The sequence below is a fragment of the Amia ocellicauda genome, chromosome 19, assembly GCF_036373705.1.
Source record: "Amia ocellicauda isolate fAmiCal2 chromosome 19, fAmiCal2.hap1, whole genome shotgun sequence".
Classification (NCBI taxonomy): domain Eukaryota; kingdom Metazoa; phylum Chordata; class Actinopteri; order Amiiformes; family Amiidae; genus Amia; species Amia ocellicauda.
In genome coordinates, this window is record NC_089868.1 from 19,288,427 (window position 1) to 19,304,045 (window position 15,619).

The 15,619-nt window shown below is 38.6% G+C and overlaps 1 protein-coding gene across 1 annotated transcript in view; it reads left to right on the plus strand.

Moving 5' to 3' along the window:
- Positions 1–15,619, plus strand: part of hmcn1 (hemicentin 1) — an 82,878-nt gene that overhangs the window by 18,480 nt on the left and 48,779 nt on the right. The window contains exons 3-13 of the mRNA XM_066692242.1: positions 1,578–1,736; positions 2,006–2,128; positions 4,447–4,618; positions 4,793–4,899; positions 8,908–9,028; positions 9,227–9,490; positions 9,792–9,936; positions 10,466–10,587; positions 13,710–13,982; positions 15,214–15,355; positions 15,466–15,593. Coding sequence (XP_066548339.1) covers positions 1,578–1,736; positions 2,006–2,128; positions 4,447–4,618; positions 4,793–4,899; positions 8,908–9,028; positions 9,227–9,490; positions 9,792–9,936; positions 10,466–10,587; positions 13,710–13,982; positions 15,214–15,355; positions 15,466–15,593 — 1,756 coding nt within the window. The remainder of the gene's footprint in view (positions 1–1,577; positions 1,737–2,005; positions 2,129–4,446; positions 4,619–4,792; positions 4,900–8,907; positions 9,029–9,226; positions 9,491–9,791; positions 9,937–10,465; positions 10,588–13,709; positions 13,983–15,213; positions 15,356–15,465; positions 15,594–15,619) is intronic.

The window sequence follows — 15,619 nt, forward strand, 5'->3', positions numbered from 1 at the left end:
AGATCTCCCCAGAGAAAACATCCTTGCCAAGAATGTATCTCTGACATGCCTAATACAGCACCCCCGGGAGAGTGTACTTTTTTATGTGATTTCTTTTCTTATTTCCTCACTTCCTTACAATTTGTTTCTGTTTGTGTTGGATTTCCAGAGAAAGTCAGTGTTTTCTAAATTCAGGACTAGGGATGTGACGGAGCTGACAAATCCGCATCCGTCGAATGCGCATTTTAAAGCATTAAATCCGTTGAATGCGGATGTGAATGTGGATGCGGACGTAGTTTATTTAGTTGTAGGTTATGGGGCATTTTGTATAACTGAAAAATCAGTTTGCTACAGTTTTTTTTACAGAAAGATACACTTCAGCCTATCTTGCAAGAACAGGTAGTCGATACTGGTTCATTTTCCACCAGTAGTGTAGTTGAGCGGGTGCTGCACTCAGTTTTTATATGAACTGTTACGTTAATAAGCGGGCTTTATTACTTATTCTCATCATATTATTTCATACAAATACACCGTGCAATTAAATGTTTTGAATACATGTATTAATAATTTTAAATATTACAACTGAGAAGCATGTGGTTGAAAGTGGCGCCGCTCCGCCCAACTCCACTACACCCTTGTGCCTTAACGGATTTTAGTGCCAGAGCAGCACTCTGGTCTGCTGCATTACAGCCCTATCTGTAACAATCACATCATCCCTTCTCTCTGTAAAATAACATCTTGACAATACTGAGTGAATGAGCGGATTGACTTCATTCATATGCATGTTGCAATGGTAGACAAAAATAATTAGCTACAAATTCAAAATTGTTTCGTTTAATATTCAGTGGAGTTCAGATTTGCTAAACGTGCGAAGTTCGACATTTGCGAATGCGGATTCGAACTTTGTCACAACCCTATTCAGGACAGAATAGAACAAACTCTGATTATTCGCAGCATTCCTACTTTCCATCATAGTTCTGTGAAATATCCTAAAAAATCCTATTAATGGCAGCTGGTTTATTTTGGTAAATGAGTGAAGGGGACACATTTCATGTCAAAGCTCAAGGGCATGTAGCTGTGTGGATCTGATGGAGAGGGACAATGCGGTCTGCACATCCAGCTTGTGTTAATATACATAGCTTACTTCCAGATGTGTTTTGCCACTTGGCTCAAAGCCATCGGTTTCTTCACTTAGCTCAGCTATGGACCTCAAGGAATGTAAGAAGACATTTCCCTTGACCTGAAAGAAAGATCAGTGCCTTGAAATGTGAGGGTGGATCTTTTTCAATTTGACTGATACAACAAATGCATTGTAGAGTGTCTCTTGAATCATGCCAGTAATTCAACAGAAACATCATAAAAGAAAATGTCAACTTGATTTAAATTTCAAGTTTTATTACATGTTTAAATATGAATTAATATACAATTTTCTAGAATTAAAACAAAACATGACCAAAAACACTGCAATTAATTGTTATTTTGAAAATGAAACATTATAATGTTAGTAAAAATGTGATAATCCAAATGTTTGGGCTTCATTCATTAATATATTTAGTGTAATGTTTATTCATTGATTGAGTGTGATTTCTGTGTCATAGGGAGGAGGGGATTGTCCAGAGATGAGTATCGGCGCTATCAAGATTGCCCTGGAAATCTCTCAGCCAGGATCCTTTATCTATGTCTTCACAGACGCTAGATCGAAGGACTACAAGCTGACCCATGAAGTTCTACAACTTATCCAGCAGAAACAGTCTCAAGTTAGTACTACATAGCTGCATACCAGCAGTTGTCTGTTTAAGAGCATCCACACAATTTACAAAAAGTGCTGCATTTGCATTTACGGTAGCTAAACACGGTTTCTGCAATTCTTTAAGTATCGGTGATGCTAGTCATTAATAATCTCCCTTCATTTGAAGTTTTAGTGAATGCCGTGTATGCTCTGCATTTCAGAGATGATTTATAATTACATGAACATAGCAATGCTGTCCCAGATAGGTCCTAATCACAGTGTGTGTGTGTCGTCCAGGTTGTGTTTGTCCTGACGGGAGACTGTGATGACCGGGCTCACATTGGGTACAAGGTCTACGAGGAGATTGCCTCCACCAGCTCAGGGCAGGTCTTTCACCTGGATAAGAAGCAGGTCAATGAGGTAGGTATCTTTAACCCTCTTGGACCAGTTTCACAGTTGGACCAGATTCACATGCAAGAATTTGGTCGGATCTGCCATGATTTTACCACTAAGTAAAAGTGTATAATATCACTTTGTTTATGTACAGTATTATATATTATATAAACTGCATATGTACAAGGAATATGACTTTTATAGAGTTTATTTTGGATAGTGTTATTGATGCATTTTTATTTTCATGTGTGCAGAAATGAACAATGTATCCAAATAGATTTCCCACAGTCAGCACATTACGGGCCATCTTTTCATCTCAGTTAAAAGATCATCACTGACCAACACAAAAAAAAAGTTTGAGTCATACATTCTTATTAAGAATTGAATTTCCATATGGGTCAAAATGCTGTTTGTCTTTGCACTTGTGACGTCTTCACCCGGGTATATATCTTTTAGAGGAAGCTCTTTTTGGCATAAAGAAAAGTAGAAGGAGAAAATAACAGATGGTAACTTAACCTCTTTCAGGACAGAAGCTTGTGATGGAAATCTTTGGATTATTGTGGATATTTTGTGGTCTGCTACCAATTTCGAGTACAATATATATCTTAAACTTTTAATACAATTCTTAACATGAAATTACATAAATTAAACTTTTCCACTTATACACCGATTACAGGTGTTGATTTAAAGTGGAAGCTTTCTTTGCTTCTTGAAGGATATAGTTTAATAGCTTGATGTTGAAGGACAGTTTTGAGTAAAGGTCGTTTGTCTTGGTCTTCCTGGTGAGTCTCAGGGATTATAAGATTGTGATGTGAGACATGCACTGTATTTTGAGATCAGACAGTTGATTGGTGCAGTTGACTGAAATCTGTTTCCACTGTCCTGTCCTTGACTCACATGGCCACCTTGTTGAGAAAGCTGCCAAAAGATTCTGGACAGTCCAGAAAGGGTTAGCACCCATGGCACATGTCTGGGGTTGACATGGCAGTTATGTGAAAGATCTTGTTCTGACCTAGAGTAAACACATGGAAATGGCTCTATATAGTTTCCTGAATTGTGCACACATTCTTGGGATGATCTCACTGGCAAGGGGTTAGAATGCACAAGCCTCTCTGGTAAAGCTTTTCCACAGTACATTTTAATTAGACTTACAGATGAGTGTAGAAATGGAAACGTCTTAGAAAAATGTAGAAATCTTATAGTTACATTTAGGTTGTTTGCAGAGTTTTATTTTTTGTAATTTAAAACACATGCATTAAAATATATCTTAGTAATCACATTAAGGTTACATTTTGGTCTGGGCTAGGTTAGGGTTAGAGTCCCCAGACAATGTAGGGTGTAGGGTGAGTGTTGCTTTTCTTCTGATTTAACTGCATTGAGTGTAGATTTGTGTGGGCTTAGCTTGCAATCTTGGTGTTGGCTAGGGTTCGGGTTCAGGCTGGTGTTCGGACCTAATATGGAAGAGCTAACCTGATTATGTAATTAAATCGTTTAATGTCGGATCTCTCCTTTCAGCAATGCAGTGCAGTTTACAGTTAAGAATAAAGATCCTGAATTTAGGTGTTAATCTTATCAATTTCTGTATTTATATGAAATGAAGATTGGTATGTGAAATGAAAAGTTGAAAAAACAGTGGAAGCATGGCACAGAACATTTTGATCAAAGTAGGGTTTAATTAGGGATACAGATGAAGATAGGAATGGGTAAGTAACCTATAGATTAAATATTATGTTAATATTGAACAATATATATGGTATTGACCAATTAGTGCTATTGGTAATTAATAATGAATTAATTGATTGATCAGGAGCTGAGAAGTTAATTTATAACTTAGGAATTGATTTTCTAATTCTAAGTTCTGTTATTAGATTTGGATTTATCAAGTTGTTATACAAATGAAAATAAATCCTCTCTTCCCTGGTCTTATACTCAGTCCATGGATGACACCAGATGTGTATTTCTGACGTTGTTTTACGCATCGATTCAGTTATTCCACACTCTGAATTTTCCTCTCTGTGCCACACATTGTGGATTACAATAACCCCTCTGTTATTGTTTTTTCCACAGCTTCTTCTGCAGCATTTCATAAACTAAGTTTCACTTGATTTGTTGTTAGATGTATTTAGTGATACAGGTCAACTGAGGATTGATGTTTTATTATGTTTAGGAGACATTTTGCATCAATTTGAACTCCAAAACAAAGTCTGATTATAGGATAAAATACATTGACTCTTATTTTCCTGGGAGCATACTGCCAAATCAACACTAAATTAATTGCATGTTCAGTTTGCTGATAGTTCACCCAGAGATAAAATGTGTCCCATTTCTTTTGTTGTCATTTACAGGTGCTGAAATGGGTTGAAGAAGCTGTTCAATCCTCGAAAGTTCACCTACTCTCCACTGATCACTATTCGGGGGTGACCAACACCTGGCACATCCCCTTTGACCCCAGTCTGAAGGAGGTGACGGTGGCCCTGAGTGGCCCTGCACCAGTGATTGAGATCCGAGACCCTCAGGGTAGGTCACAGAGGGGAACTAGTTTAAGGAACTGAACTGCTTGAATTTTAATTTTGATTGGTAACTATTTAATGTGTCATGTTTTACAGCTCAAACAAAGTTATTAGTTGTTCTGTGTCAATGTACTGAAGCGTAGTTTGGCCTGGCCTGACCTGGGTTATTTTGTTATTGCAGGAAACCTGATACAGAAGGGAGCTGGACTGAATGAGCTGCTGCATATCCCTAACTCTGCTAGGGTTGTCAATGTCAAGGACCCAGAGCCAGGGATGTGGGCTATTAAGGTAAAATAAAAGTTACTTCTCCATAAATTGGTTTCTAAATGTAGTTCTTAGTTTTTAAAGTAAAGTTCCATATATCTTGATTTTATCAGGAAAGTGAATGATATACTTGGCAGTGTTTTGACTCTTTGAATTGTTACTCAATGGACTGTAATGAAAAGTTTTTAAAAAGCAGCTTTGTAATGCTCATAAGTACTTAGCTGCAAATGAGAGGTATATATTCAAGGTCATATTATTTATGGTGGATTGCATTTCAAAGGTATATTTTCCTGTTCATTATTTAGTTCTGATGTCTTGCCTGTGTTAAGTAGTAGAGTTGGGATTTCCAGTTGGTTACCCGTTCTGTCAGAGCAGCAGTTGAGGAAATTATCCACATTCCTGCCTGCATGATTTGTGTGGCCCGAGAGAGGAAGCGAGAGTGCTGTCATACATCTCCAGAGAACAGTTGTTTAAAAGATTTTGTTTATTGTGAAGGTAATTTGTTAAGAAGGCAATATCCAAGTAATTTTCACTAAGGGGGAATACCTGTGCCAGAAACTGTCAAGCCTGACGTGGATCATTTCACAAAATTAGGTGCTATACTTCCAAATTATTTCTTGCTTTTTGCTAATTTCTGAGGACTGTATGCTGTTTTCCCTGTAACCTAGGTAACTGGCTACATACATTGCCCTAGGGCATATCCTGCATTCATTTACCATTTTTATTTTAATCTTTACCTTTCCTCACTGCCTCCATTGCATTCCCAGCTTGGTGTTTGAAACCCAGGTTTTAAGTTACTTAAACTGTAACTAGGAATAATATGTCCTGTTTTGTTTTAAAGTAAATATATGAAATACACTGTTTTCAGAAGACAACAAGAGTAAGAAATCAAAAACAAAGTATGTTAATAGTGACAGGCTTCAAAGAATGCAAAGAATCAAGAGCAACAAAATGGCTTCATAACTAAATGTCCGGGGGTTTGTTTATGCAGACTCTGTTTTCAGTGTCTCATGGATTTGGCCTCTGTGTTGTCTGTGTAGTTGTTAGTGTTAGACTGACCTCTGACCATAACGAAACAGATACACAAGACATTCTAGTGGTGTTTCTGAAATGTTTATGGATGTCTGTCCAGAGATAGTAAACTTGACATTTCCTATCTGTAGGTTGTGTAGAATCCTATTTTAAACTGTAAATGCATTAAACATAAATCACAAGAGGACAAAACAACACCCTTCTTTTACTATGTGCGACCACATTATAAGGAATAAAAGCATGATTTCTGTCTCAATGTCAAGTTTCCAATCCACCCCCTTTGCCAAAGTTCGGAATTAGTGTGAAACGTTATTTTTATGTCTCTAAAAATAACTTGTGAATCATTGAGTTTCCAATTGGCAATTGCTACGAACTTTGAGATGAATGGTGGTGCATTGTGCAAATCAGTCTCTGACATCTCGTGTTTATTACAATGACCTTGAAAATGCACTGGCCTTAAATATTTCTAATACAATGGATTTGCTATCTATGGTGTTGTAAACATCATAAATAGAACTTCACACCACATCATCTAACCCGAGCTTCCACCTTGATCTTCTTCATCCCATTTACCCCAGTGATGACTGTTCTTGGATTTATGTTTCTTATGTTTTATGGTCCATGATAATGGTTTAGGAAGCCTGTAATTTGAAAAGTATGCAACCACCACAAGGAACTGCTCCATGGCCTTTAACCATGTGACCCGCAGGTCTGCACTGAGAGCTGCAGATGACTTACAGACCCTTTTCTCCAGCTTCATAATTGTATTGAAACCCTCTTTTGCATGAGGACTATTTATTTGAGAAAGGATCATTTGTTAAACTGTGTGCAGCAGCATGTTTATTTTGCTTACAGTCCTCATAATGTCTCAAAGATGTTTTGATGGTTAAGGTCCATATGCTGTTTGCTGTTCATCGACAGAAGGAGGAATATTTGATTCGCTTCCAGTGACTTTATGTGGACAGTTAAACTAATAGGAGTCCAACCAAGTGGAAAATGAGAAGTCTTATCAGCCAGAAGAACAGAAAGCCAAACCTAAAGCTGTGGGGTCCTGCTGCTCAATGGTGTGTTTCTCAGGCTGTGTGGAATTAGTGGCCATTGTTTACGGATCTCTCTAGCCAGGCTTTCATGAGAAGGACTCCGGGGCCGGCCCACTGCTGGGCAGAGTTAACTGCATCCCCATTGGGAGGCTCCGTCCTTCTGCAGGCTATGGGGAAGTTTTTGCCTGACAGTCGAAATTCCTGAACGCCATTGTCCTTTCACAAGCCTGCACTGTTGTGTATTTGGACTTAATGATTAACATAACTTGGTATTAGACGTGTGTGCAATGCAATCAAGCTACTAAAGTTACCGACAGTGGCTTAACAGAAGTTGTCGTATTTATTTTAGGGTCATAAGGCTTGTGTCTTGTGATATGATGGTAGCTTGCAAAAAGCGTAATAAGAGCCTTCATAACTAAAATGGACGTTTGGTCCCTTTCTCTAAAAAAACAAATAGGCAATACGCTGATGTAAAAACATGTTCGTGACAGAACATTTCTTTAGGAATGTGCCTTGAAAACAGCAGTATTTAAAAGGTTACATGATTTGTAACCGTTCTTTCAAAATGGTTTGGGTTATTATTATTTTTTCTGTGTAAACAATCTTTGTATCCTAGCAACATTCAGATTGTTTAAGTCGTAGAATACATGATGTTTGCTTTACATTTGTTGTTGTTAATATTATTTACAGAAAAAATTCATCTATTCAGTAAAACAAAACAGCAGAGATTTACATAACATGTCTTACATATTGCCTTGGCAGTTGTGAGCTTCAGTGATGTTTTTTCATTCAGACAATATTGCATTAATCCTGTTTTTGGATGCCTGACATAAAAACATTCCAGGTTTATCAATATAACATATTTTAGTTTTACCATATATTCTAATAATAGTGTAACACGTTATGTGATATGCCACTTCTTTCTTAACGCTGTGGGTCATTATCACAGTCAGTATAATAGATGTAAGTTAAATATATTGTTATATTTTTTATATTTTTGTTGTTTGCAATACTAGAGCCATTGGTAGGAATGTGGTTCTGATATTGTAGTTAGATCCAAATTATATGGAAGAAAAAACACATGAGTTTGAAACTGTATATCATGAAACAGCTGTATTACATTTTGGCAAATCTGTGGATTTGCCTTTAAAAGCTGTCCACTGTATATATCTACTGTTTCGTGTTAACAACGTTGTTTTCCAAGGACATTTAAAAATAGATTCGGTTGACTTTAGAATGTTTGTGGTTTAAGAGAGAAATTACTTTGGAACTCCTATTATTTGTTTTTAATTAAATGTGAGTATGACATGAGAAAAAGATGTGATGTGTGATTGCTATTTATCACGCAGATGGGCCAATTCTGCTTGCACTCGTCCTGAACTTCTATTGGCCAGCAAATGCTATCGGGTCAATGTCAGAGTCTAAATTCTCGTGGCTTTTCCCTTTACTGTTGTCAATGGGGATTTATCTGTGAGTCCAATTTGAAGTGTGAGCTTAGATCTCTTCTTGACTTAAAAGAGGTCAGAAGAGGTGGGTGTTTTGGGGGGAGTCTAGACTTTATAAACTCCACAGATGGAGATAAATCTGACCAGCCATAAAACAAAGTAGCGCTTGTTTCACTTTTTGGCCTGCCTATCCCATTCTGGACGTGAACACTTCAAATGCATTTGGTGCTCCACATATTAAACTACTTAGAATGATATCCAGCTCGTGAAGGCTAGAACATGATAATGAAAGATCTGACACATTCATTTAAGCAGTTGTGACACAAAGATTAATATTATCTTGTCTATCATAAAACATCTGGGAAATTTCTGGATTTCATTTAACAGGTCACCCATACTTCTTTGCAGGTCTTTGGTATGTTATACAATATTTCCATTCCTGTCTGTTGCTTGTGTCAAAATATATTTTTGATGAAGGATGGTTAAAATAATTTTGCATTACATTTGATTAACAGACATCCAGTGATGGACGACACTCCGTTCGTATATCAGGGCTCAGCACTATTGACTTCAGAGCTGGGTTCTCCAGAAAGCCTACCCTGGACTTTAAAAAGACTTCCAGCAGACCTGTCCATGGTAAGAAACTTAAGACTTAGACTGTAATCATCCTTTCACATTAACAAATGATTTTGCTCGACTTTACATTGATTTACTATAGTTATATAGTTCATGAAGCTCTTACAGGAAACAAACAAACAAAAAGTCAACAGGGTACATTGAATTCAAGTAATATATTTAATCTTCCTCAAGTAATTAATCTTCATCGCTCTGCAGGCATTCCCACCTACATCCTCTTGAACACCACTGGGATCTCAGCCCCGGCCCGAGCCGATCGCCTGGAGCTCCTCAGCATCACTGGCAGTCAGCTGAAGACCCTGCCCATCCGCTACTTCCCCGATCGCCGGCCCTACGGCATCTGGAACATCACCGAGTTCATCCCCCCTGACGAGGCTTTCTTCATCAAGGTCACCGGCTACGACAAAGATGACTACGTCTTCCAGCGCGTGTCCAGCGTCTCCTTTTCCAGCATTGTCCCAGGCACGTCCTGCCCTTCCTTCACTAACGGCTCCCTCTCGCTTCCTGCACATGCCTCTCTTAGCACATCTGCATCTGTGGAAACATCTGTATTGGGTTGCCAAATGGTTTTCACACTTTTGTTGTTAGAAATGGATTAATACCCTCATTTTTCCACCTTACAGGATTTCAAAGACCACCATGTGTAAAGTCCGTCGATAACACACTCTATTTCAACTTACTCTACTGTTGACTGCCAGCTCTGGGGAGTTGAGCAGAGAGTCATTGTTGGTATTTTACTGTCTACCTTGGTGACTTCCTGCAGATGCTCCGAAGGTGACGATGCCTTCACGGACGCCAGGCTATTATTTGCAGCACGGCTCCATCAACTGCTTCGTAGACAGCCTGATCCCTTTCACGCTGCGCTTCAGTCAGGACGGAGTGAAACTCGGAGTGGACCAGTTCTTCAGGTAGCATTTTACTGCTATGGTGACTCTGGGAAACCCATTTCCTCTCTTCTGCAGCTTTTCCTTGGAGAGTCTCTCAAATGTATTTTCTCTGTGCTTTTGTGTGATTTAAGAGATTTGTGGGGTTGGACTTTACATTTTATGTTTCATCACTTTGCAAAGTGTTACATAAATACAAGAGACATAGTGGATGTGCTTCTTATGGATCTGCGTCAAATCTGTCATAATCATCTCTCTGGCATCCACATAAATATGCTAACACACAGGACAGGAAGTTTTCAATTCGTAGTGTATTTAACACAAATTTGACCATAAATGGTACGTAGAACACACTCCAGTTCAAACCACAGGACTTGGCTTTGCACGGTGCTCTTTCTCCACTGATGTTAAGTGGTTTAGCGAGTTTAACATTGAAGCAAGCGCAGCGGTTTTTCAGGGGTTGGTATTTTGTCCATCTTAAAATCATCCTAAATTAAGTTATGTCGGTAAGTACATTTTCCATGTACTGTAATTAAATTTTCTTCTTGCTCAGGGAGTCGTCAGATGCATCTTGGGAGATTGAGCAGGTGTCTTTGGATGATGAAGGTTACTATGAATGCATAGCCATCAACAGTGCGGGCACAGGTCGGGCCCAGACCTACCTGGATGTTTCAGGTATGTGACTTCAGAGTAATTCAGGCTTTATCTTTGATGTGCTAGGTTTCTGCCTAACACATATGAGATTTGTTTCCTGAAACACTTAGATGTATAAAGTTTCTGTAATAATGATAATGTTGTTTTTTTGTAACTTTTGTAACTCTACTGATATGTCTGTTACAGACGTTTATATTCATGGTATGAGAAACACTGATTATGCATCCCTTTGTATGTGTGCTTTATGGCACAGAAGCATGTTGTACTGCATTGTTTTATTGCTGTGGCAGCCGTGGCCTGAAGTCAAATTGTGCACACCAACAACCTGTGACAATTATCAGGCAAAATCTTAATTTTACTTCCCATGAGATGGCCTATGAATGTAATTTTGCTCAAGTCAATTAAATATTTATATGCACCATCTGCAAACACATTAAAACTAAATTTGTAGAGGATTAAATATCCCAGAGTCTTGGAAGTAAATACTGTGAAATTGAGTGTAATGGATCACATGTGCCATTTTGGTCCAAACCTCACTGTTTTGATTGCCTTGGGATTCAGATGACAGCTAGTGTGTTCTCTGCCATTGCAGCCAATATTTCTGTTCCGAACATATTTGGACTAGTGTTAAGGAGTTATTTATCAGTGCTGTATGTGTGATGGATTTGCTTTGGATACGAACACATATTCATCCCCCCGGCTGATCAGTAAAATGAACTGAAACGTTTGGGGCAGCCCAACAAATGCAGCATTGCGGCCCTACGCTTTACCCCCAGGTCTGTGCATACCATGGGTGTAATGTAGCAAACCAAAAACCTTATTTGTTGTTATGCTCAATGAAATGTAAATGTGTCCCTGGGGTAAATTAACTTCATTTAGAAAAAAAAATAAAGAAATCAGAGACTCTCCAGAAAAAGCAGATCCCTGTCCTTGTCTAAAGTGCATAATTATCTTTTAATTGGGTATACTGTTCTGTATACTGCTACTGCTATGAAACAGAGATTATCAGATTTTTTATGCTGCTGTATATCCCTTAGCACACAAAATTATCTTATTGAGTTTGAATGGAAAGGCTTCCATTTATGCACAGCATTTTAATATAACTTAGTACTCATAACACAGTATAATAATTGGAGTGGCAGAAATGCTTGGACTGGCATTGTCTTCAGCATGGCTGTTTGGCACATCATAGCACCAGGACCGAGCCTTTACAGTAATTCCACCTTTGGAGTGGGGACAGAGAAAACTGAAGCGCTGGCCACTGTTTGGACGGCAGACAGTTTGGGTTTCAGAATGCTTTGAATAAAGACTTTTTTCTTAGCTTTGTTTATAAATAATGCATTTTCAGAAATCTGGGAGGAATTGGCACTACACTGATAAAGCAATGCAATTCATTGTCATAATGAAAGCAGATTTTAAATAAAGGTCTCATTAATTTGCCTAATACAACCTACTGCAAAGTATTATGCAGTTTTTATCTTTCAACCTGCCCTACTGTCATCAGAGTAAAATCAGTAGGCATGCTTTATGACTCTCATGAATAATCACCTCCAGTCCACCTGGTCAGAGTTTGTTTAGGCACTGCAAGCTTCCTAAGAAGGCCCCAGTGTTTTCTCTAGGAAATTCCAGCTCATTATTTTCACAGTTTGATCATACCCATAATAATAATAATGACGAGAAGTTTGAATAAATGTGTGGGTTAAACTGCTGATGTTTTAATTCCACAGAGGAGTACTGGATCCTATCCTAAGCTGACCCTGCATTAAGTAATTACTGTATTGTAATGTTAATGTAAATTTCTAAGAAAAGAAGCCATATCTTCTTTGCGGAGGTTTCGGTTTTGCGGTAGAAATTTAAGATATAAACAAACCAACCAAGAAGAACTAACTAACTCTTTACAATAGGAACTGAATTATACTGTTCATAAAGAGAAATACACTATAGTCAGTAATATTCAGTTTTGATTTCTGGTATTTAACCTTGTGACTGCTATCTATTAAAATGCTGTAAAAATATTTATTCACGTAGCAACCAAACCTGACATTGTATTGTCCTCAGTAGTGTTTAAACAAACACGCTAAAGAAACTGAAGTTTTGAGAAATGCAGCACATGATGCCAAAGCCTCACAATACTGCAGGCCTCAGAGAGATCCGCAGTTTATGAAAATAATCCTCCCAAAGTGGGAAACATTGACACAACTCATTAGCACAAAGGTCACTTGGACATTTTTATGCAGCCCACTGTTAATGGTTTTCACACACACGTTTGCATCTGGTCCAGTTATTTTCCCCACCTCTCCTTTACTCACAAACATAGTGGTGTTTTTCTCTGTGGAATTCCTCATAGCACAAAGTATTGTGTCTCAGTCAGGTCAAAATAAATGAACATGCTAAGCTTTGAAGCTTTCTTACACTTTTTTAGGATTGTTTTTAACCATACAGGCCTTGACCAAAACTGCAAACAAAAAAAATGAGAAATATAATTTTCTATGTTGAAATTTCAATAAATTCTCTCTCGTGTTTAAACAAGCAGACATTCCCCTTCAAAAATGACATACCAAGTTTTATTCTGTCTGACTCTTTGTTTGCAAAACAGGATAATAGGGACCTATGCTCAAGAATTATCACTGGTGGAACTGGAGCATAAGTTGGTAATTAAGACTCAAAATCTAGCATAGCAGTTTGAATTTTTATGCTATTTGCATTTGGCATTGCTTTCTCTTATGAGTAAGACCAGTTGTATAATTGCTTAGAAGTTTTGAATTTATATCTACCAGGTTTCTCTGTTTTGAGTAATTCGACCTTTCTACTGACAGTGTACAAGGTTTAGCCAAGGTTATCGTTAACTTCAAGTATTATATGTCATGTCTTAGTGAATATACTCATTAGTAAATCCCTTTAGCAGCTTTAAAATATCCAGTCCTCTGTTATATTTGAGGATCACATGCTTTTGCCATATTCTCATGTCCTGACACTGGTGTTTACAGAAAGAAATAAGATAATCTATGTTCAGTTCAGTAAAGTGAAGAGAAGTAAATAAAACCAGTTCAAACCCGATACATAAAGAGGTCTATTTGTAGTTCTGTCGGTAGCCATATCATTTCTCTTAGGTCTAATGGGACTTTTTGTATTTTGTGTTGTAGAGCCGCCTCCTGTGATTAATGTACCCAGCAATGTGACGGTGAGTCCGGGGGACAGGGCCATCTTGACCTGTCTGGTGGCCAGCACCGTGCGCTACAACCTCACCTGGCAGCGGGACGGGAAGGACGCCCGGCAGGTGGATCCGAGGCTCCGCATCATGAGCAACATGTCCCTGGTGATCCACAGAGTCAGCACGGATGACGCCGGGGTGTACCGCTGCATCGCCGCCAACGAGGGTGGGGCCACAGCCTCCAGCATCTTCCTCGTTGTGCAGGGTGAGGAAGGTCTTTCAGTCTGACTCTTAATGCTGCTGCCGAGCACCACCAAGACCAGGTGATTGATTGAAACCTCAAGTAACCTGATGTGTGTAGCCAAGAGGACTTACAGGATGAAAAAAAAAAAGATATCCTGAAACAAAACTGTTACACATTGCTAAGGCATTTTGTTTAGTTTAGTTTTTATATCCAATAGTTTATTAAGGTAATGCTACATCTATATTTAGGTTAGTTAAGTGTGCTGTATTACTAGTACGGCAGTGGCTTCCTATTCATTTAGTGCAGTGCTTTTTTCTATTGCTTTATCCCATAAAACCTTTGTTTCCCAGAGGAGGCTGGTGACACTGACAGCTTACTTTGATTCCTTTGACAAAGCTGATCTCTAGCCTCACAAACAGCTGTCACAATAGCCCAAGGACAACTAATTAGCACCTGCAGTGATGGCAGTCCTAGGCATTAGGGAGTCTTTGAAGTCAGGCTGCTGACACAGGAAGGCAAGGACCAAGGAGAAAAGGATGTGCTCACTGTCCATTAATGTATATTATAGGCAGGCTGGACTTGACACATACACATAAAGACCTTTCAGTACATGCCAAACAAAACCGTTTTTTTACTTTGTATTTTTTTAAATCTGGTTGGACAGTATTGTCTTTTCAGTTTAGTCTAAAAAGTATATGCTCCCAATACATAGATAAATATCTGGACAGTAATAATATGGTGTTGTGTTCAATTTAAGGTTTTATAAGAGAACATATTTCACAAGTTATGATCATGGTAATTCCAAGATCTTTAGATCTTGAAGATAATTGAAAGCCATAAACAATTAGCATACTCATAGGACTCAAATTATTAATCCCTTGTACAACCATACCCAATGGGAACAGATGGTGTATTTTACAACTTAAAACCTACCCTTTTTGTGTAAATCAAAGACCACACAATCTTTGTGTGGATTTTCGAGTAGCTGAACATGGCCCTTTGTTTTGGCAGGCTTCAAAGTAAATTAGATCTGTCCAGGATGTTACACATCATGAATCAATTGGAAATAGTTTCAGATTCCAGAGCTTGAGGATATCTGGAACTAATATTCTCTTTTCTTAAACAATACAAAATTATGAAAGAAAGAACAGAGTCATTGTGAAGGAGAAATAAGACCCACAATCTCTCTTGCTTGTGCTTCCTGTGATTTTAAGATTTTATGATAAAAGGATGTCTTTATATTTCCAACCAGAGCCCCCAAAAGTGAGTGTAGACCCCAGGAATCAAACCTTCTCCACCGGACAGGAAGTCCGTATCCGATGCACTGCGAGGGGACACCCCCCCCCTCAGGTGGTGTGGACGCACAACGACATATTCATCATGGGCTCCAGCAGGTACCGCCCCCTCATTCAATGGCCTGAATAGTCACGCCAGTTCGGACTTTGATTTCGCTGCCTTCCCTTGAACACAGAGACCACTAAGATTTATATTTTTATGTTGTAAGGCAAAGACTGACACCGGATGGCACTCTGATCATCAGGCACATGGTTCAAAGGGATGGAGGAGTCTACAGCTGTCTCGCTAGCAACCCCGCTGGAACAGACAGACAGACCTCCATCCTGACATACATTGGTAAGTGTGCGAAAGATTGCTGGCAA